This window comes from Stylophora pistillata, chromosome 11, assembly GCF_964205215.1.
Source record: "Stylophora pistillata chromosome 11, jaStyPist1.2, whole genome shotgun sequence".
NCBI classification, from domain to species: Eukaryota; Metazoa; Cnidaria; class Anthozoa; order Scleractinia; family Pocilloporidae; genus Stylophora; species Stylophora pistillata.
In genome coordinates this window covers 15205935-15227399 of record NC_142529.1, presented here as the reverse complement: position 1 = coordinate 15227399, position 21465 = coordinate 15205935, and the positions used below count along the sequence as shown (strand labels likewise).

The 21465-nt window shown below is 38.1% G+C and overlaps 1 protein-coding gene and 1 long non-coding RNA gene across 5 annotated transcripts; one reads left to right on the top strand and one right to left on the bottom strand.

Moving 5' to 3' along the window:
- Positions 1 to 5124: 5124 nt before the first annotated feature.
- LOC148720231 (uncharacterized) lies at positions 5125 to 19813 on the bottom strand. Of its 3 annotated transcripts, none has more exons than XM_088739697.1 (4): positions 19636 to 19813; positions 16746 to 17075; positions 15882 to 16183; positions 5125 to 5347 (listed from the first exon to the last, which is right to left on the bottom strand). In XM_088739697.1, the coding sequence occupies exons 1-4, from the start codon at positions 19640 to 19642 to the stop codon at positions 5270 to 5272; spliced, it is 717 nt and encodes a 238-aa protein (XP_088595823.1). In that variant the 5' UTR covers positions 19643 to 19813; the 3' UTR covers positions 5125 to 5269. The 3 variants fall into 3 exon arrangements, with proteins under 3 accessions (XP_088595823.1, XP_088595822.1, XP_088595824.1); XM_088739696.1 differs by having other exon boundaries at positions 19538 to 19812; XM_088739698.1 differs by lacking the exon at positions 19636 to 19813 and adding an exon at positions 18342 to 18590.
- Positions 8169 to 10584, top strand: LOC148720232 (uncharacterized). 2 transcript variants are annotated; one of them, XR_015993533.1, is made up of 2 exons: positions 8169 to 8265; positions 10113 to 10584. It is a non-coding gene; the product is annotated as an uncharacterized LOC148720232 (long non-coding RNA). The 2 variants fall into 2 exon arrangements; XR_015993534.1 differs by having other exon boundaries at positions 8201 to 8508.
- Positions 19814 to 21465: the final 1652 nt, after the last annotated feature.

Sequence of the window (21465 nt, the reverse complement as noted above, 5' to 3'; positions counted from 1 at the left end):
ACTTGGCAAAGTCATTGAAAAGCCCTTCAATTTCAACCTTTAGCACCTGTAGGAACCTACTCCTATTATTTTGATTATTGTCTAGTACCATAACAACATTCATCACACTCCAGCAGGCAAAAATAAAAACAAGTAGACTTATTCATGATTGGAAATGAAAAAATTTCGTAACGACAGTAACAATGGCAACAGGGCAGTCTCCTAAAGATAACTCCAGATGTGCGATATAGAAAGCCCAAGTTGAAGCAGCTATGCGTCTACTTAAAGGGAAAAAAAAGTCTAAAACAGCAAAATATGATGAAATATTCCTTGCATAATGAATACGAAGTTTCAGCATTTAATTTTTATTTATCAAAATGTACATCTTTCATGGTTTTAATTTCTGGTTTCCCTCTTGTTGTGGAAAGATGAAGTAACTTTAGTAATGGGATAGGATCCGATTCAAGATTTCAACTTAATTAATTAGTTAATTAATTAGTGCTACTTTATGTGCTGAAATTCATGCTAGAAGCTCTATAAAAATATCGGTTAAGGCCTTCCCTGCACTTTATAATCCCAAGAAAAAGAAAATAGAGATTACCTTAACATATTGCAGCAAAATCCCAGCTTATCTTGAACCTAAAACTTTACCCTGGAAAAAAAAATATATACATCCGCGCATGCGCCAAGAGCAAAGTTTGGCACACGAGTATTCTTTCGCAAAACGACTCTCGTTTCGTCAAACGAGTCTCGTTTTTAAAAATGAGTGTCGTTTCTACAAACGAGTCTCGTTTCTAAAAACGAGTCTCGTTTCTAAAAACGAGTCTCGTTACTAAACGAGTCTCGTTTCTATTCACAAACAAACGAGTCTCGCTTTAAATCGTTTATCGAGTGACTTATAAATCGTGACGATTTAAAATCGACTGGTTGCCCAGAAACTGTGAGTGATCCAATTTTCTGTTGTCTCTAGGTTTTGTTGGTTTTCCATCTGTGAGTACAATCATGATATTTGGTTTGTCTGGTCTGTCTCCTCCCGCCTCGGTAAACATCACGTCCCTCGCCATCTTCAAAGCTAGATCAGTACGGGTTTGTAGTTCCAGCTGACGAGGTTCTTTGGCTATTTTCTGCAACAGTTCGTTCTTGTCATGATATTGTGAGTCGGCAAATTTAAACACCATTTTGGCCTTCTCGTGAAACGTGATAAAGCCGAAGTGATCTCCATCTGGCGCAGGGTGGAAGTTTTTCACCAGGTTACCTATGAAGCTGATAGACTTATCGAGATTAGGTATCCTCACACTCTTAGATTTGTCGAGAACGATTGCGATGTCCAGTCCAGCTGTGCATGGAGGAGCTGTTGAAATGAAAGAGTGAAAAATATTGAAGAAAGCTATTAGAGATTTTGTTGTTGAAACAAGTGACATCAATAAGGTCTTTTGCATAGAGATCATTCCATGGAAAGTACGTACGAACGACTTTTTGTTAACGAGATGCAATGCATCAAAAAAAAGAACGAGTGAGTGCAGCAAGCAACTGAGATTTTTGATGCATCGCAAGAATGAATGAAAATCGTTCGTGCGCACTTTCCATCGTATGATGTTTTCATTTCATACAAACTGAGAATTGTTCTCACTGACCGACACATTTCAAAGATTGGAAGCCATTGAAGTGCAACAGCAAATTTCATTTTAAACACCAGCCAATTCCGCAAAGTGGCGCGATATTTAGTCCCTGTTAACTACCATAGATTTTTTATCTTATTTGTTTATACACTCATTTTCCGACGAACTCACCTTTAAAAGAGAGACAAAGATAATAAAAGCTAGCGCTAAGAAGTCACGACATTTCGACCTCTCTGAGGTCATTTTCAAGTGAGTAACTTTTCCAAATCAGCATAAACATGTTAAAGCAAGTTGAAGACGATAAAATGTGGCGAACACTAAAAATATGCGAAAAAGTGTAAACAATATACAATGGTACGTATGATGCACGATCCTCGCAGTAGATAGCGCTATTTATGCAATAGCGAAAATCAGACCTGAAAAAAATCAGGCCTGTACGGGACTCGAACCACTGACCTCTGCGATACTAGTGCAGCGCTCTACCAATTGAGCTAACAAGCCAACTGGGAGCAGGCCGTTAAGTTGATTCGTAATAAACCCGTGAAAGTGATAAATCAGATACAATGAAATATATGAAGTTTTTCAGGTCTGATTTTCGCTATTGCTTAAATAGCGCTATCTACTGCGAGGATCGTGCATCATACGTATCTAATACCACAGTTCAAAATATATGAACTTCATATATTTCATCGTATCTAACTGGAAGTCTGTTAACTAACCATATTACATAGCTGGCGGCGTCCTTGGGCAATATGAGACAAATCCTGCGTTCTGATTGGCCGCTCGCGATCCGTGCCTCAGTTTGGACAATATCAGCGATGAAGTCGCAAAAATCGACCGTAGGCAGTCAAAACAAAGAAAAACATAAACGATCCTCGTCATTATTGGCTCTTATGATTAAAGCGAAATCTTTTTGCTGTATAAGAAATCCTTTATTGACCAAGCTTGTTCGGTCAAGATGGCTGGATATTAGCCTCGTTCTTTTATTGCGTTTTTCATGGACTGAGACGAAGTCGAGGTCCATAAAGATACAAAAGAAGGAACTCGGCTAATCCAGTCATCTTGACCTAGTGCTTGGTTAATGAGGCATGTATACATTTCCAATACACCGTGTGTATCGAACAACCCTCGCGCACTAATCCTGGGGATGAGCTATCGATTAAAACCGATAGTGTTGTAGCAATGGTTTCAGTAAGGCTCCGCTGCAATCGAACTGAATGAAGAATGACGTTTTTTTGTAACAGTCAACAGCCTTTTGTAAAGAATTAAGGCATTCAAAGGTACCGCCAAGGAAATAATACGCATTGCCTTTTCAATCTTGCTGCCGACCTCTTAAGCAATTTTAGGGTGAGCTTTACGGAATTCTTTGGCTTTTTCAAAGCTGCCAAGATAGCGATACGAGTTTTTTATCAAAATGCCTTCTTTACTCTATGGCTTCTTATTTTGAAACAAGGAAAATGGTAGAGTATACGTTTTCACCCGAACAAGAAAAACAAAGGGAAAGGTAAAGGTAAAGGCAAAGCACCTAAGCATCTTGTGGTGGAAAATCCAACAATCGGAGACCAGGTACTCATCGAATTTACTTTCGTTATCAGTCCCGGTTGATATGGATGAAATGTTCAAAATATGATAAGGCACAGTCCTCTTCTACCTCAGACACATCTGCCTCGGTGACGACAAGGCCAATATTGGTTTGTTCTTTAATTTTCAAGGACATATATTAGATAAATGCTCGGCTGAGAGTGGATGGATCTATGTGATAGGCTTTTTGTCAAATGTTTCTTCCATTCCAGTATGAGTTTTTTAAACTAATAACTAGCCTTCCCATGTGTGCCCACTGTGCTTAAAAATTGTTGTTGTTGGTTTATTTTTGGCGCCAAATTTGTATCACAATCGTATTCTGTGACGTTGTATGCAAATTTATAGAAACAAAAAGATCATCGTACACGTCACAAATTAATATTCCTAGACATCTGATCGGTTTAGAGCGGTTACATAGGGGTTAATCCAGCTCTTTGATTAGCCGTACCCCAAAGGGTCCCCGGGCTTATGAGACAGGACCTCTATTTATCGTCCCTATCCGAGAAGACTAGAAAGTCCAACCATTTGCAGATATTATTACAAAGGAAGCACTTTCTTCTCAGTTATTTTAAGACCCCGAGTGTTGGTCCGGCCGGATTTGAACTCACGACCTCCCGCACAACAGTCCGGCGCTCTGCCAATTGAGCTAACCGGGAGGTGGTTAAACCGGGAGGCGAGGTTATTGGATCACAACAGGAAGCAAGTCTTGGCGGTGGAAATGAGTTGTCCCTGGTTAGATAACCGCGGAAAGAAGGAGAAGGAAAAGACGGAAAATTATGCCCACTGTGATGGGAGCTTAAAACGCAATATGCTGGATATTGCGTGGAGCAGTAGTTATTGATGTGCTAGGGGGGTGGTCGAAGGAGCTCGAGAAAACAATGAAGAAGCTTGTAGGCGCTAGGAGCAAGGAAGTCCTGCGAAAAATGCAGAAAGCGACACTCTTAAGCTCGCTTAACATTGCGCACACCTTCAAGGCCACCGTCAAGTAACGGTGCGAACTTTAGTGTTTTAGAGGCTTTTAGGGAATATTGTAGAGACTTTAGGGAATATATCGTTTTAGTTTTTAGACATAAACATAGTTATCTGTATAGACGTATGTTTCTTAAGAAGACATAGGCTAAGCTTTGCGCCTTATGTTCTTTTATTTATTATAGCATCCGCTATACGTGTACACTGCATAATAATGTTGCTACTAATGTTTGCCAAGTTTTCTGGCACTCGTTCTGTTTCAAGTGGTAGTAAATGCAACTGCAAACATATACCTTCATTTTAATTTTTATCACTATTTTCATTAGATTTTATTTCATACACCAAATCCGTCGTTTAATCTCCTTCTTTATGTCTCTCTTAAAGAGGGAATATGCTAACGGGTTGGCGGCAGAGTTTAACACCAGAATAGGGATTTTGTAGTGAACATCATTACATGTTTTTTTTCAAATTACTGAATATGTACAGAAAAGAACAGCGCATATAAAGACTGTAGCACAGAAGAAATATTCCTATCACAACTCCTGTCATTATAACAGCTGACTTTTCCTACGTTTTATACAAAAAAGTATGGTTAAAACGTAACTGTTTCGCTAACAAACGAGTGGCTCGATTATGTTTAAAGGCAATTCGTAACATAGATTGAAAGCAAAACACACATATGACAGTTGGAAGGAACTCAAAGATAATCAGAGTTAGGATAGTGAGAAACATGAGGTGAGATGCAGTTGAAACGAATTTTGGAAAAGCATAAAAAGTCCGAGCAACAAACGGAACTGACCAAGACAAGGAAAGCATTTGAATGATACGGCGACGTGTCATAAAACTCAAGTATTTTAAAGGTTCAACAACAGCAATGTAGCGATCCAGGACTAAGCTGCACAAATTCATCACGGACGCAAACGCGAAAAAGTTTCTCACTATGTACATCATATTATCCTCTGAGTTGCAACCTGCCACCCTGTTGCAGATGAACACGGTGGGAACCACTATAATCCCAACGCAGAGGTCTGCCAGAGCGAGTGAAACCACAAACACGTTGGTCTTGCTTCGAAGATTTCGCTTGCTGGTAAAAAGGCCGAAGATTATAAATCCATTGCCAGCTATCGCCAGAATGGAAAAAAACCAACCAACAATCCAAAACCAGATTTCCATTTCTTCGTCATCCCTTGATGGTTCACCTGTTTATTATCCAGGAGGTTAAGAAAATTAATATTCAGTAAGTATCTTAGGTTGCTAGGTTAATGGACGGGAAGTTAAAAAAAAAGCACCTGGTCATCTTTCGCTTCTCCATACCGACGCGTTTAAATAAGGATGGATGAAATGTTATTTCGTGTCACCGGAAACAAACACAAAATAACTAGCGTAATGACGGTGTATTTCAGTTTCGTGATGCTGAATGCAAGTTCTGAATTTGAGATACATTCCTTTTTACACAATACTTGTAGGCATTTGCAAAAGCTAAGTCCCTCAAGATAGCGATAATTCGCCGATTAAATTTGCGGGTATTGCAAAACTGTTCAGCCAACCAGTGAGAGTGTTCTGACACCTTGTTTTAGCTGATATGGTAACTTGGCACTTCAGTAAGATCACAAAAAAAAAAAAAAACTTGTAATACTTTCATCTGCTTTGTAGGTAGACACCTTTTGATGTTATATTGACATAAACCAGTAAAGTTGGCTAAGTGTTTTAAGCCGCCCTATGTTGAACACAAGATGAATGGCTTTATCTTTGAGTTATTTGTTTTTACGTGAGCTGAGCTATTGTTGACTAATCATTTTTGGCTCCGCTCTGGGGAAAGAAACTTAATCGGGTAATCGATTAGCCATCAGCGCTGCTGCTTCTTGCCATAGTTGGCATACGGCCGGTGAAAGAGCATCAGTTGTTAACTTTTAAAACGTTGAACAATGATAAAAAAAGGCGGGTGGACAGGCTCCTGCCAGAATAGAACTTTACGTTGAATCAATCTATGTTAATTTTGTTTTTAGTTTGAAGTCTTCAGCTAAAGAATGCATACAAAATACAAAATTATCATTGTTAACAGACTATTGTTAGTTGTAATACTGATATTACCCTTGATACGAGCTTGATTCACATAATTTAATTACGGTATTTGTTATTCCGATCATTTCCCTTTCCTTAATAACAATGGCAATTCTTACTACCACAGAATATTTTGTTTTTCACGCTTTTAAAAAAATACCACATCTGCATCAACACCCACTGACTCAGTTTCACTTTGACGTCGGCTAACAACAATGAAATACTAAAGGAACAAAAAAAAAATCAAATCAATTACACGATTTTCACGGTACAAACTTGCCGCATGCGATTGTCGCAAACGTCTCATGAAATGTTGTGGGATTTTAAAACATGTTTTAAGGCAATGGTAGCGGAAATCGATAAAAAAAACCTATTTATAGAGATAGATAGCCATCGAGTAGGGGGAAGAAAGTAAATTTTTCTTGCGTCAAAATGGCGGACGAAGTTGCCGTTGATGGCAAGTCATCGAATAAAAAAAGCGAAGATAACTCTTTCAAAAGATGAGACAAAGACCTTAACTTCTCTGTGGAGTGAAAAAAAGAATTCCATGCCAGTTCTCAGCCCGCAAAAGGAACATTCTAAGAACGAGTGAAGTGTAAGGGATTTTTGCGCGTGCAGATAGTTGCAAAACATGTCGTAGGCCGATCGCATGCAACAAACGGTTGTACAATATAAATGGGCCCTCAGTGCAACAATAATGGCTGCCAGAATTGTACTTGATATGCTTAAACATTTCGCATTTGCTGCCGAGGAGATAAGTATCGTTCTTCACGTCTTTAAAGGTTGTTTTGAGTCTCGGATTTCAATTTACATAATTTTGAACACATTCTTAATAATAACACTGGAAATGGAAAAAACATCTGTGGGCGCCCGTCATGCACTTCGTTCAGTTGCTGGGGCCAAAACCGCTCTTTGTTTCCAGCCGCTAATTATTTAAACATACTAACTGATGAAGTTGAAAGTATTTCTGATAATTTGAATTTTAAGTTTCATTAGAAATATTGAACTTAATGCCTCCTTATTTCGTAAAACTAAATGTATTCTACCGTTTAATTCTTAGTTTTCACTGTTTAAGCATTAATTTTTTTATATTGCTATCATCTATTTCAATTAGGGCTCCCACTGAAAATCCACCTTATTGAAAAATATCTACAACTTATCTAAAATGGACTTTGTTGAGAGTCATGATAGACCACTTAAACCACTGACAGTTCGTCCCTAGAAAGCCTCTAGCTGGAATTAACTTTCCCGAAATCAAAAGGATTCTTATGGGAACTTGCTATCACCCTCCTGAGGACTGACAATTTTTAGACACATCTAAATTGGTTTTGGAAAGAGTCTAAGGAGAGGATAAAAATTAAACATTGCTGACTGGTGATCTCAGTTAGGACTTAAAAACGCCGGTGGAAGCATAGTTAGTATAGAGGGACTCTACTAACTATGGTGGAAGGAAAATATTTAAAGGCTGTGAAGAGAATTTTTCACCTGCATAACTTCTCGCAACTGATCCAGTGCCCACCGAGGGTAACCAAACTCACCGTTGCACTTATCGATCTGATGATAATAGGCAGTCTGGGGAACACTGAGCCTTCTCAGTCTAAGTTATCATAACCTTGTCCTGTATCTGCACTTTGAAAAATTCACGCCGAAGAAAATTGAATGCATAGACTTTAGAAATTACTCGCCGCAAGAATTCTATTCTAATCAAATGAATTGAGAGCCAATCACAAATAATGCAAACAATGACTCGCGCCTATTTTATGTCACTTTTGATCCAAAATAATTGAATGCATAGACTACAGAAATTACTCGCCGCAAGAATTCTATTCTAATCAAATCAATTGAAAGCCAGTCACAAGCGATGCGAACAATGCCTCGCGCCTATTTTATGTCACCTTTGATCCAAAAGAATTAAGGTTCGAGATGTAAATTATCCATGGTCAACGCTGTGAAATTACGCAAAAAAAGAGACGGCTTCTTATAGCAGGTGAGACGGTCAAATGAAGAAATGGATTGGAGCGCTTACAGTAAACTACGAAATGAAGTCAACAACAAGGTATCCTCCACTAAAGCCAATTACAAACGGAACCTTATCCAAGAAAATATTGAGGACTCAAAGTCATTTTGGCGAGCATGAATAAGGTGCTTCCTCACTACAAAAAAATAAAAACAATCTATGACGTCCATCAAGATTGGAGTAATCTCGAAACAGATAAGAAGACCATCACTGAAGACTGAAACTATTTCTCCGCTTCAATCGTCAAAGCCATCAGTGTAAAATAGGCAGAACACCACCCAGGTGATTGAATTTGCAGATGGTTTTTCGGGTTGTCACAGCAGCTATGCATAGTTAGCTAAATAATTATACAAAAAATTCCCGCAATGGCGGTTTTCTCAGGGGGACCCTATATCTCCCAGGGAATCAACTATAAGTAATCCCGTAGATACATGCGGTCATAGACCAAAACGGGAAACTGAGGCACCACAGAGACATATATGTACTATCAAGTTTCTTCCTAGATTTCTTTTGTATGAGAGTTCGACCACAAGCGCCGGTGATATTCATCATCAACTGCCGCGTTTCCTCGAGAATAATCCAAATATGGCTGTTAAAAAATTCGCAAAAAGGGCTCAAATTACGCTATTCAAAGATGCTGGTTCATGTTTAAACGATACTCTCTCGGAAATTTCTTGTAAATTTCTAGTTATTTTAAGTTAATAACACAAAGTGTGGTTTGCGGAATTTTGAGGATACAGACTAAAAAGTAGGAGTTAGATGTAAATTCACGTCAGTACAGGTTATGAAATCAGTTGCCCCAAAGTTTTATTACTGATTTGGAAGTCCAGTGATGGCTTTCACTGCCCAGGTAGGAGTAACGATCAGAAGTAGTTGGTCATCGGAGATATTGGGCCTTAAAATATCCTTATTTTTTGACTTTTTTAAAACCAGAAAAAGCAGTCTTTACTTAAGGGAGAGGTAAGGAAAGAAATGAAATGAAAAAGTTAAAACAGTTCAATGTTCTTGAGGTTTGATGAATATAGAACACAACCCAGTTGATTGAATTTGCAGATGGCTCTCGGTTTGTCACAGCAGCCATGCAAAATCAGTTAAATAATTAAGCAAAAAATGTCGGAAATGGCGGTTTTCCCAGGGGACTCTATATTTCCCAAGGAATTAAATATTTTGAGCTATTATTTTCCCACATTTTTTAACTTGTGATATTTAGCATTTGTACCGAGTTTCGGTTAAATCGGGGATTTCAGCTGTATCGCCCTCGGCCCGGTTTTCTCGTGGACACGCTCTCAAGAATAAATGAGATCGATTTGACACTATAACGTACTTATTTTAGCGACCATGGAGTAACCATAGGGAATCGTAAAAAATATAAAGGAAAACAAATATAACCCGTAAAAAAGATCATATTTTATAACAGCACTACATTATGTCCTTTTCTAGAGCGGGTAGAAGGAAGAAAGCCACAGGAATTTGATCAATGGTCGGTTCACGGTCCAGCGTTTGAACCATTTAAGAATAAATTTCTCATTTTGAAGTATCGTTTATTTATCCATCTCAATCATTAACACCCTCTTTGGAAACTATATCACTGTGATATTGACAATAATATCACAGCAGCTCCACACTGATATATCCCAATTGATCGACGTCACATCCTCAGCATTCAGAGGGAACCTGATTCGAGATTTCGGGAGAAGTGGGCCAAGTCCAAATAATCGCTAAGTTCACGACGTGGACGAATGCTTATTTATTCAGAGCTATTATTATTATTAATGTTTGCCGAATGTAGGTTTTTGCAGCTAAAAGCACAGTCATACTCATCCAAATGATGCCCGAGGAAAAGCGAGACATAGACATCTAATCAGTCCAATTTTTGTTATTTGCAGTTTGTCGTCATGATAACGTCGGATGACCAAAGGCAAGAAAGTTCCCTTCCTGGCTCCACAGTTTACCAATTGCAATGTGTACATAATATTTTAACTCTACCAACAGAACTTGACTCTTTTCTGTTTTACGTTTTTATGTAATTTCGCCAGTTATTAAATTATTTTGTATCATGCCCACTCTGCATTGAAAATACAGGGGAGTGGTGAAAAAACAGAAGTCGTTTAGCATACAAGCTGTTAAGTTTACAACTTCGCAATACATGTTTTTGTCGTTGGTACTTTGTAACTTTAGAAATAGAAATTGAATTTTTTTTGCCCTTTTAACGGCTTTCACGTGAGAAATTAGCACTGTCTGTACGTTTGTCATATATAATGCTGATGCTGCGAGACAAAGCAAGAAAATATGCTTCATCTCTTCAATTTTCAGTTTTGCTGGGTAAGCATGAAAAATAAATGAAAAATAAGCACGCAATAGTTACACAATGTTGTTTTCTGTTTTTAAATGCTACTAAGGTAGATCCTGCGTTCTCTACAAGCGTGCTGGATCAAAATTTTGTTTGAATTTTCTGTCCTCAACTTTTGATGACTTCAATGATTATGTGTAACTTTACCCTCCTAAGGGGTGGTTAAGTAAAGCTATCCAGATCAATTATATTATTCTTCTCATCAAACATTCATTACTTGTTTAAGGGTCGAAGTATCATCAAATGATGTTTAATTGGTTATTACCGAACCAACAAAGGTGATATCATTTTCAATATAACTAGACTGTTACCAGTTTTGTTGCTGTGTAAGCATGGGTTTGTTTAACATACCTAGTGACAGTCTAATTGAAAATGATGAGAATGAAAATGAAAACGATTGAAAATGAAAATGAAAATGCGTGTTTTGTGTAGGTGCTTAACTTTAATGAAAAAGAAAAGAAGTCAGATAAGTCAGCCTTCTTTTCGTTATCATTTGTTACTTTTTGTCAAAACGTAGAGAAACGTCGGGGAACATTCTCACCTTTTCAGTTCGGCAGCCAACGTTTCGAGTTCATTAAACGCAAAGGAGCATAAGCTAGATGAGGCGAGGAGACCCGGACGATATGAACCGGATTAGGGGCGGAACCTCAATACACATTACTGACAACCATTCCACGGGACCATTTTGCAATAATTTCACCTCTTCTTCACCGGCCACCTGAGCTGTGAAAAGTGTGCAGAACTACTCCAAATAGGTTATAAAAGATCGTCCACTTCTCCGGTCAGAATTGATTTTGATTCAATTTTATCTATATTATTTGATGATTCACTTTATGACATGTCGTAGGCGTGTCATGGAAGTGTTAGGAATTTATTTATTAAATGTAAATTATTTTTTTTATTCTCTTAGGATCAGTGTAGTTCGTGATTATTTGTATCTGTTACGTAATTTTTATTCTTCACTTGTGTAAACTGTTGTGTAATTAACCTTTATTGTGTATATCAAATAGTTTTCTTCATTCTTTTCGGGCACCTTGCGTCCATGTGTATTTAAGGATTTGGGTGGTCTGGTACGGTGTGGTTTTTTTTTTTTTTTGAGAGAAGGTCACCGGCGGTGAAAGTTTGAAAGTTACCAAGACTCGTTCGGATCAGAGCACGTTTTAATCACTGAAGAGTCATTCAGCAAAACCGTTCCTTTACACGACAAAAGATCCATTTGTCGGGGAGCACATGTGTGCCGAGAAGCTGGCCGAAGAAATTAAAGCGCAGAACTTGAAGGAAAAGGAGAAGATTATCTTCTGTTAGACAGTAAGCCAGTGAAGACAACTGAGTCAAGAAAGATCTGAGCGAAGACCGAATTACGTGAGGTTGGAAACTTCTACGTTTAGCTGGGTTAAACGTGAGTTCGGTTTGTGAATTGTGAATTTGGTTTGTCAGTCGTTTGTTGGTGGAGCGTGGTGATTTGGGGACAAGAGAAGAACACGGACGCGGGCGTGGGGTGAAACCCAACCGAACTGAACTAAAAAAAAAAAACCTTTTCTTTATCTTAATAGTAATAATCTTGTAAATAGTTTTAGTGTACTGTAGTTTAAGTTAGCGTATTCCTGTAAATTAATTAGATCATTAGACTATCGTTATTGTTAGTCGCTTTATTGTTGTAATTAGCATAATAAATATCTTTAGGCCTACGTTTAGTTGTATTGTGGCGTGTGTTCTCGGGCTCGTTTATGTTCTGTGTTTTGTTTGTGTTAGGGGGCACCCACCTTTGTGGCGCGGATTCGTCACAAGGCGTTATTCCAAAGTATGCGTACATATAAATGGTGTGCCGCGTAGCACTAAGAACACAAATGATGGAACAGAGAATTAACTTTAAAGCGTAAATTAAAGTGCTAAGTGCCTTAATTTACGCTTTAGAGTTAACTTTCTGTTCCATCATTGTTATTCCGATGGAAACAACCACGGCGAAAGGTTTCGAATGATCCATTTTTTTTTTTTAACATATAGCTGTTTTGAAACGTCTCTCCCTGAAGAAATACGAGGCACGATTTATACTCCGATTCACCGAAAATTTGATTGGAACGAATTTCATCCCCACAATTCCTTTCCTCTCCAGTGGTGTGCTCCAAATTTATAAAAATTGGGTCAATTTTTTTTTATATTTTGTCCCAGACGCAACGAACTAAATACATAAGTTGTACAATTGATGCATAAGAGATCAAAAGAGAATGAGGTTAAACATCTCTCGCTCAAAGTCCAATTAGAGACTCAGTAAATAAGTCTACAGACATGGGCCCAGTTGTTCAAAGGCCGATTACCACTAACCCAAGGTTAAATTCTAATCAGGGTTTCTTTAATCCTTTGTTCAAAAGTCTTTTTTGGGATAATATTCCTTACACTTTGTAGAGCATCCAGTCACCAAGTTGTAGACAAAAAGAATTCCAATGAATTTCCTTTAAAGCTTTCAGATCTGAAATCAGATTTTACAGTAACCCTGGGTTATCTTAACACAGCTTTGAACAACCCAGCCATGGACAAAAACTTATTTACAAAGAGCTATTTCTTGAGACAAACACTAATTTATCTTTTTAAAATGCCTATTCTATGAACCATTACATAATCGAGTACATTACATTGCCATGATTACATAATCTGTTTCAAGGTGATCACTTAGAAAGGAGGATGAATTTCCAGAGACAAATATGACTTAAGGCTGTGAGTTTCTCGAACAGTTTATGGCAGAATGTATTTTTTTAATAATCATCTAGCCTTGCAGTAAAATAAATGTCAGCGCTGTGTTTTGCCTGGAATGCCTGCTTAATGAGGGATTTGGTAAATAAAGGCATCTCAAAGGACAACCTGAACGCACGCTTTCTTGTAGCAGCTTTGTTACTTTAGAAACGCAAAATTGAATCGTTTTTTAGACTATTTTAACAACTTAGATATGAGAAATTCTTTCAAGGTCGTGCAAGGTGGAGCCGTATAAAGATAACTGTCCTTCTTCCCTTGGTTTTGTTGTTGAATGATTGAAATAAACGCAAAAGAGGTGAATTATGCAATAGATATATAAATTTCATATATGAAAGCCGACTGAGACAGAAGTTTGTTTGCATCTTTTTTTTATAAATAAATTTTTGATGGCCATGTTTAGCTTTACACTCCTAAACGAGGAAAAAGAAAATAAAACAATCGAGATACGATCGATTAATGCTCTTTCAGCATTAATTTCTTCTTCAAAGCAAAAAGCATTATTATATGATGTTAAAAACTTTGTTTTCAAGCAAATAGTCCGTGGGTCTCATTGGGGTTAACCGTTAGCCGTAAAACGGCCAAAAATTTACCCGTTAGGCGTAAAAATGAAAAAGTTTTAACCGTTAGCAGTAAAAAAATGTTAACCGTAAAAAAATCTAACCACAAAATAAGGTCTCGAGATCTTTTGTTGAGTCTGATGTGTTATGCGTTTATGTGTTCTGGCATATGGTTCTGGTAGCGAGAATTACAATCGAAACCGGAAGTGTCGAAAGTGTCTGCAGAATTTGTCGCATGGATGTCGTTGCGCGAGTTGACAGACGTTTGTACAGCTCTACTAAAATCTAGAAAAATCTGATTCTTCAGTTGTTTATTTCGCTGCGGCAAAAAGTCCCCATTGTAACGGTGGCCTGTACTGTTTTTGACATGGAATCCAGCGAGATAACAAGTGTGCTGAAAATATGACTGACAACTTCAGAGAGATCAAGAAAGTAGCAAGATTCAGGGGCACACTAGTTTCCACAGATGTTGGGGATCGTCAAGTAAAGTGATACAATCCATCGACCAAGAAAGTCGAAATAATCGACCCTAGCCCCTAGCGATTTCTCCTCGGCCATTTTTTTGCGCATTGAAAGAACGATTTGGCGGCCAAAAAGTGTCCTTATTTGGCGGGCGGCCAAAACGATCATGTTGCATAACTGTGACGTAGAAAACTGCGAAGACACGTCAGCAGCTATGGTGGAGAAAGTGGAAATAAAGGAGAGGGGTTGAACGCATTGGGTGGCCGGAGCGGCAAATGGTGCTAGGTACAAGAATAGTGGCCAGAATGAAAACATTTCGATCGTCGACACATGGGAGATTTTACACTTCAAAGTCGTTGGCCTTAAGCTCCGCCCTGGCTTCGAAAACGGCTGTTATGAACACATGCTACTGATCAAATCAGAGGAAGTTAGCCAATGAATTCAGCTACGGTAAAAAGAATGCTGATTAATGGACCTGTTCCCACACCAGACACGATTGTTCCACTTTTTTTTCGGCTGAAATTTGGCAAGCGAAGAATGTTGAGCTTCTTTTTGTTGTTTATTGCAAGTCGATGCATATACAATTTTCATTTACAACGCGGACATCAGCGAAATGGGTCGTGTGGCAATGCTGCACTGAAACTAAAGAGGTTTTCCTTTATCAATATCCCTATTTGAGATCAAATTGAATCAGAAGACTATAAACGCACTCGTTTTCCGTGTGAACAGTTCGACGACGGCGATACCCTATGTATTTGCAATCTCGGACGAAAGGAGCAACTTGCAGTAAAACTGCCTGATGACTTCTCGGAGAAAAATCATCGTGCCTCGTGATACAATATACAACATTCTTCTGATCAATCTCTCTGGCTGAACTGAGGTTCTTGTGGGTACACATCGGCGGCTAAAGCCTTTATTTTCTCGCTCTACAACGTGCATGATTATAAACCTGTTAAGCTGGCTCAATAACGATATATCAAGGATATGCAATCTACCGCTGTAGTAGTTTTGGACCAACGTTTGGGGGTTATCGAGGACAACGTGACATCTACCTACGTAATAACGCTGGAAACATCTAAAATTCATTCACCACATGTGGGTCTACCTGTAAATTGCGAAACCTCGTATTTTCCAGACGGATTTATGGCCCAAGCGTGAAGGATTATTACGATATTTTGACATCTCTAGGTTCAAATTAAGGAGTAAGATTTAAATTCAAACGAACTTTTAAATGAAGCGGGTGGTACAATGAAATACGACCCGCTAGACTTACTAATCATGGTGCACCTAATAACTAAGATATATGGCATTGAGTATCATTGGTATGAATTGACTGGTACATTTTCGTCCGATATTAAGATAGAATTATCAAGTATTTTTTAATAATCTTAACTAATATCAGCGAACTTTTTTCGCGCAATTTTTAAGCCAAAAACTGTCAAGTGACTCTCACAGATTAATATTTTAAGGATGATCAGCACACCTATTCATGAACATAACTAAAAGCAAGAGGACATTATGTTGGAATTATTTCAAACCTTGTCGATGTTTTTTTCCTGATATGCACTCCAACTGCTCCCATTAGTAGAGAAGGAAAGCCTGTAGCTTTTGACGAATGACCCATTTTTCTTCCCTTGTGTTGCGACTGCGCAGACAATGCGCAGAGCTCCCATATCAACTTGCATGTAGTCATCGGTGATTGTGTTAGTTTCCTGACACCTACCTTTCACTCCATTTAGCCGTCCCATGTGCAGATAATAACTTAAATAATAGGAACTTGCGGTGATTTGGGCGTCAGGTATTATGTGAGGATCTTCTACTCCTACAGCGGTACAAACAGCTAAATGATAATAAAAATACGAAGTACTGACGCATCAAAATTTCAGATAGAAACGTAACTAAGGCCTATAGATCTGGGCTGTAAAAGCTTACGACTTTCTCTCCCAGAAGTCATAACAAATGGATTTATTACCACGATATTAGCAAATTTTCAAGTTACGGCCACAAGAAGATAGAAAATGATGTCAATTACGGAATATAACTTGAAAGTTTTGATGATACAAGACTAGTGAGTATCACCAACAACGTATTTAAAAAGAGAAATTGATAGCCCTTTCATGACAAACCACTTTCAGCTTTATAGATCTACTGCTACTGTGTGACGTATGCCTTTCTGCAATTAAGACTTACACCCATTGTGCGACCCAACCCATAGATATTTGGGATCCATACTCTTGCACATCGATCCCCCTCAACGCTTAGGACCTACAGCTATTCCGTGACGTATCACCTTAAACATACTGCATAACACTCAAAGTCAATTACATGGCCCTTTGCGTGACGTTATGGTACCTTCTAACGTAAAGTGAATTGGTTTAAGTACTGACACAGTATGTACCTACCTCTGTTTTTCCACTTTCTCATATAAAATCTGGTTTCATCCTGGACAAAATCCTCCGGTTTCTCTTCCTCGGTTATGTAATTCAGTTCACATATTTTACCAGTCTTGACGTAATTGTAGCTCTGGCATGTGACTTCACTGTCGCAAAATACCCAACATTCGTAAGGATTTTGCACCCTTTTTGATTTATAGGTGTGACCCTTAAGAGCTTTTCCACTCACTGATTGCTCGGCCAGGTTACACAGGGGGCCAGTAGCCATGACCAGAGGGATCAAGGATTTAAAGTAAAAGAGATACAGTGCTGGGAACATCTGCCTTGAATTTAGCAATACTGTAATGGTTAAGAAAATCAGTTACAGGGATTGAAAGGGGCTAGACAAGTATTTATAACATAAGCAAAGTAAAGCGCGTGCTCTAATTGGTCAATTTGATATCCACCATTTGCCAAGGGGTGTACGTGACGTGACGACGTGACGTGAGCAAATGCAAAGACTAGTTTTCGCGCGCTTGTTTTTTTATGGTCACGTATGATTTTTTAAAATAAAAGGGAAGCTTTTTGCTACAATATAACAATGTTGTTTTAAGACAAATTGTAAACACCACAGCGTACACTATTGAGTTATGGATGCACTTGGGTGGTTTGCTAAGCACTCAAGAAGCTAACCTCCCGCGTGCAGTTATAACTCGATAGTGTACGCTGCGGTGTTTACCGTTGGTTAGTTGGAAGGAACTATTTAACTTCACTATGTAATTGGAGAAAATTATCCATCGCTAGTCTGCTGTGAAGTATTGCTTAACTAAGATTAAAATATCGCTGAGCTGCAGTGATATTTTCCCAATGGAGATAATGAGCAAATGTCGACGATAACTTGCAAGTTTTGCGATAATCGTCGATTATTGATATTGCACAATACCGTAGCTACATTCGTTTTGATAACTCAAGCGATTATTGATTAAAAGTCTTTGCTATGAGATGATTTATCTGTTAAGATTAATGAGAAAATTCAAGAAATTCTCAGTAAATTGCGGTGTTGGTATCCTAACTGACCGCCACTTATCCATAAAACCTTTGCCCGAGGGAAACCGAATATTTCTGGACTTTCCAGAACATAGCGGAGGCATTCTAAAGGCTCTTCAAACAAGGACTTATACAACCGTGCCGACGGACCCGATCCACGCTGAATTATTTCTACATATCGTAATTTTTCTTTGGAAAAACGAAATTGCTTTTGGCTTTTGGAATAAACTTTCATGCGAAGGCTTAAGTATATATCCCTCCTTGGAAACAACCCAAGTACCGCGCAACTTCGCTGTTTTCTGAATCCTTCTCAGTCTAACTGGGACATCGTTGTCAGATTGTTAGATGCCCTCATTATGTAAAAGAACAAATATGCTTCTGCATTTTTCCACAATGTACTTGTTTATCCGAATTCAATATTTTTCTCATAATACGTTAATTTATTCGAATGCCATTGCATTACAATTGAAGTTAAAACACTACTTGTATCTATGAAATTGTTTTGCAGTAGGGTTGTTGGCTCCATGCATAAACATGTTATAATACTTCGACTATTACAAGTTATCAAATGGCTTTTACCTTTCTCTCTTGAATATTAGAACCCTAATCCATAATAAACCGTTCTAACTTGAGCTGAGAACTTTTTGCCAGTTAACACACATCTAGAAATTTGCGATAAGCGCCTTTCAACTAAACTTGAATTACTTCAGATGTCTGCGCTTTCTAATTGTGACTAAGCCTGCTATTCTTCCTCCTCTTTGACGATATTCAAATAGCTTTTCAACAGAAGATTGCTTTCGAACTCAAGGATGTTTACACAATACGCAAAAGAATGTCGCGTGATTGGTTTTTAATGTCCCACTGTGTAGATACAGGCGAGGTAAATTAATTTCGTTGCTGAGAAAATGAGAAAAAACCAATTAAAGGCTATCGTCTAGTCGCACCAAGAACTTTCAGAGGTAACTAATATTTACTGACATTGGGAAAAGGATTGCACTGAAAAGAAGATCTGGAAACGAAAATATTGTCACTAAAAACTCAAATTATGCTTAATTTGCGTCAGGTATAAATTAACGACTTTCTGTTTCCATCCTATTTGTAGCAGTATCGAAAAAAAAGTCGTGGGCTCAACCTAAATCTCTAAATATGTAACTCAGCTACTAGACATTAACCGGGAGTCTTATGAATCATTGATAAGTCAAATTAAAAAAGCGTATCCAATTCTCGCGAAAAGTAAATAATTCAGTTGCGGGCAAGTTTGACATGTAAATACTTTGCACCAACTATGTACAGCAAAAAATTATGTCTACAACTGTTTACACTGTTGAATAATTTAAAATCTCTCTGCATTGCATCCCTACATGTACCCTGAAATGACGTCTGACATTCTGGTGATATATTTTGGGTTCTTACATTATATGCCAAGGAAATCTGCTTTTTCTGAAATCAAACTTACAAGTGTGTAAATCTAAGCTCCATGATCCATGCTTGGAGCGATGCGAATATTAATGCATTTTAGCCCTATTTTTCTGCAATTTCTTTAAATTTTAATGACCACCAATGCATTGAGAATAACTCCAACATTTGTTATAATTTAGAATTCTAAATATGAATGAGTAATTTATTCCTAAGCTTAAGATTGTTCGCCTCTCGGAAGAGATTTGGGTTTGACAAAAATACAGGCATATTCCTGTTTTATGTCCAGAATCCAACATAAACTTCTCGCTTAATATTTCTGAAACACAACCAGCAGATATAGTAAAGTTTGTACCTACTCAGCATCCAACGAATGAAAAAGAGTTGTAAATATTTTACCGGACTATATTCCTTTCCATAAGTGTCCGTTCGCAGATGTAGGTACTCTTGTACTTACCCGACATCCAACGAATAAAAAGGGCTGTAAATATATATACCGGATTGTATTCCTTTTAACAAGTTTCCGTTAGCTGATGTCTGTGCACTTATAGTGGCTGGTGACTTAATTTGTTTATAATAAAACCTGTACATGTTGAATAAAATGAAAAAAACCTTGGAAACCGCTCCTGATGTTTAAAATCTTCCCGTCGCTTTATCGATTTCGACTAAATTATGAAAATGCACCATTAAGGAGTTGTTAAATATAATCAACTTTAACATGTTTATGGTTAGACATCCATGTCGTCTATCTCTTAGCCACCTGTCAAGTGAGAACTTTGGATGTTCCCGCTCATTCGCAGCCAGTATTCCTTTTGCATTATAGGAAAGTTAATTGCTCTTCCTGCATTTCAACAATTTTCTCTATGATTTTATTAGCTTTGAAAAAACTTTCTCATTAGGCTTCAAAAAATTGCGTAATTCATAATAAAAGAAGGGTGTTATGACGAAAGCAATATGCCTCGAATGCAGAGTTCTAAAAATTACAAGACAAACGTTTGGTATATGGTTAACGCCTGATTGCCCCAAGTGTGCGGGTATCTATATTTTTCATTCACCATCATCTTGAAAACAACAAAAATAAATGAAAATTCTGTCCTTTAAAATGCCTTTTTATTTCATGAAAAGCAAAGATTGGAGTCGCTGCTATCTCTTCATTTTTTTTCCCTTTCGAAGCCTAAATTAACTCGCTGGAAAAAAATAATTTGCACCCGAGGAAATTCGCTGGATAGCTGGTAGCACTTCAAGTTGCGAAATATTTCTGCATTGAAATAAATCCTTTATCAACCAAGCTTGTTCGGTCAAGATGGCTGGATATAAGCCCCTTTCTTTGCGAAAAAAGAACCCGTCCAATATCCAGCAATATTGACCTCACGCTTGGTTAATAACGCATATAACTTGATACGTCGTCCTGGCATTCTAGGAAAGAAATCAGGGATGAAACTCCGTCGAAATGCTCGCAGCTACTACAATCTTTCCTTTCCATGAAAAAGTAATCTTTTATTCTAATTTGTTGCGGTGACTATTTGTTAGTTTCACGACCTCTTTCAGTTTGATTTACCCTCAAAAAGAGTCACAGAACAAGGGAACAAATAGGCATAATCACGTCACGCAATACTTCAGGCCAGATTTGTCTAACTGGATTTCTTGATTACAAGGAATTGCTAAGTTTCTTGCTCAAGAAAGTTACGGTCAGATAAAGCATAAAATCATAAATGACAGGAAATTATTTGCAAACCAAACTAAACCGTTTCTGAAGTCACCATAGCGAGTGATTTTGGAGCGGAATGTCTGCCCGCTCAGGCAGTTCCTTCTCGATTGCAACAAAGGAGTGTGTCTAAAGTCATTACTGCGCGTGATCTTAAGCTCCCTGCCACTGACCAGTTAGAACCCTGGGATGATCATGTCCACGATGTATGACGAATCAACGGTTTCTCCTACAGCTTCAGCACTGTCATACCACCAGTATCCTGAGTCATTCATCAGCTTTTGTTTTCACTGTTTGAAAACCGACCGAGAAGAGTCCAGGCCTCATCCAATGATACTATGTCGCAATAAACCTGGAGAGAAAGCGTGAATCCCATATAAACTTGCATTCTTTGATCCAATTCTATTTTTTCGTGTATTTTCTGAAAGTTAAGATACCGGTAATAATAATTCAGGTACTAGAAGTTTGTTGGATTTCATTTTTGTTTCCTGAGGCTCTAGCCAATATCTACCGCTGACTGCCATCCCTTGTTCGCTGGCTTTGATCTCTCCACACGACTCCACAGGAATCTCGGGAATGGAG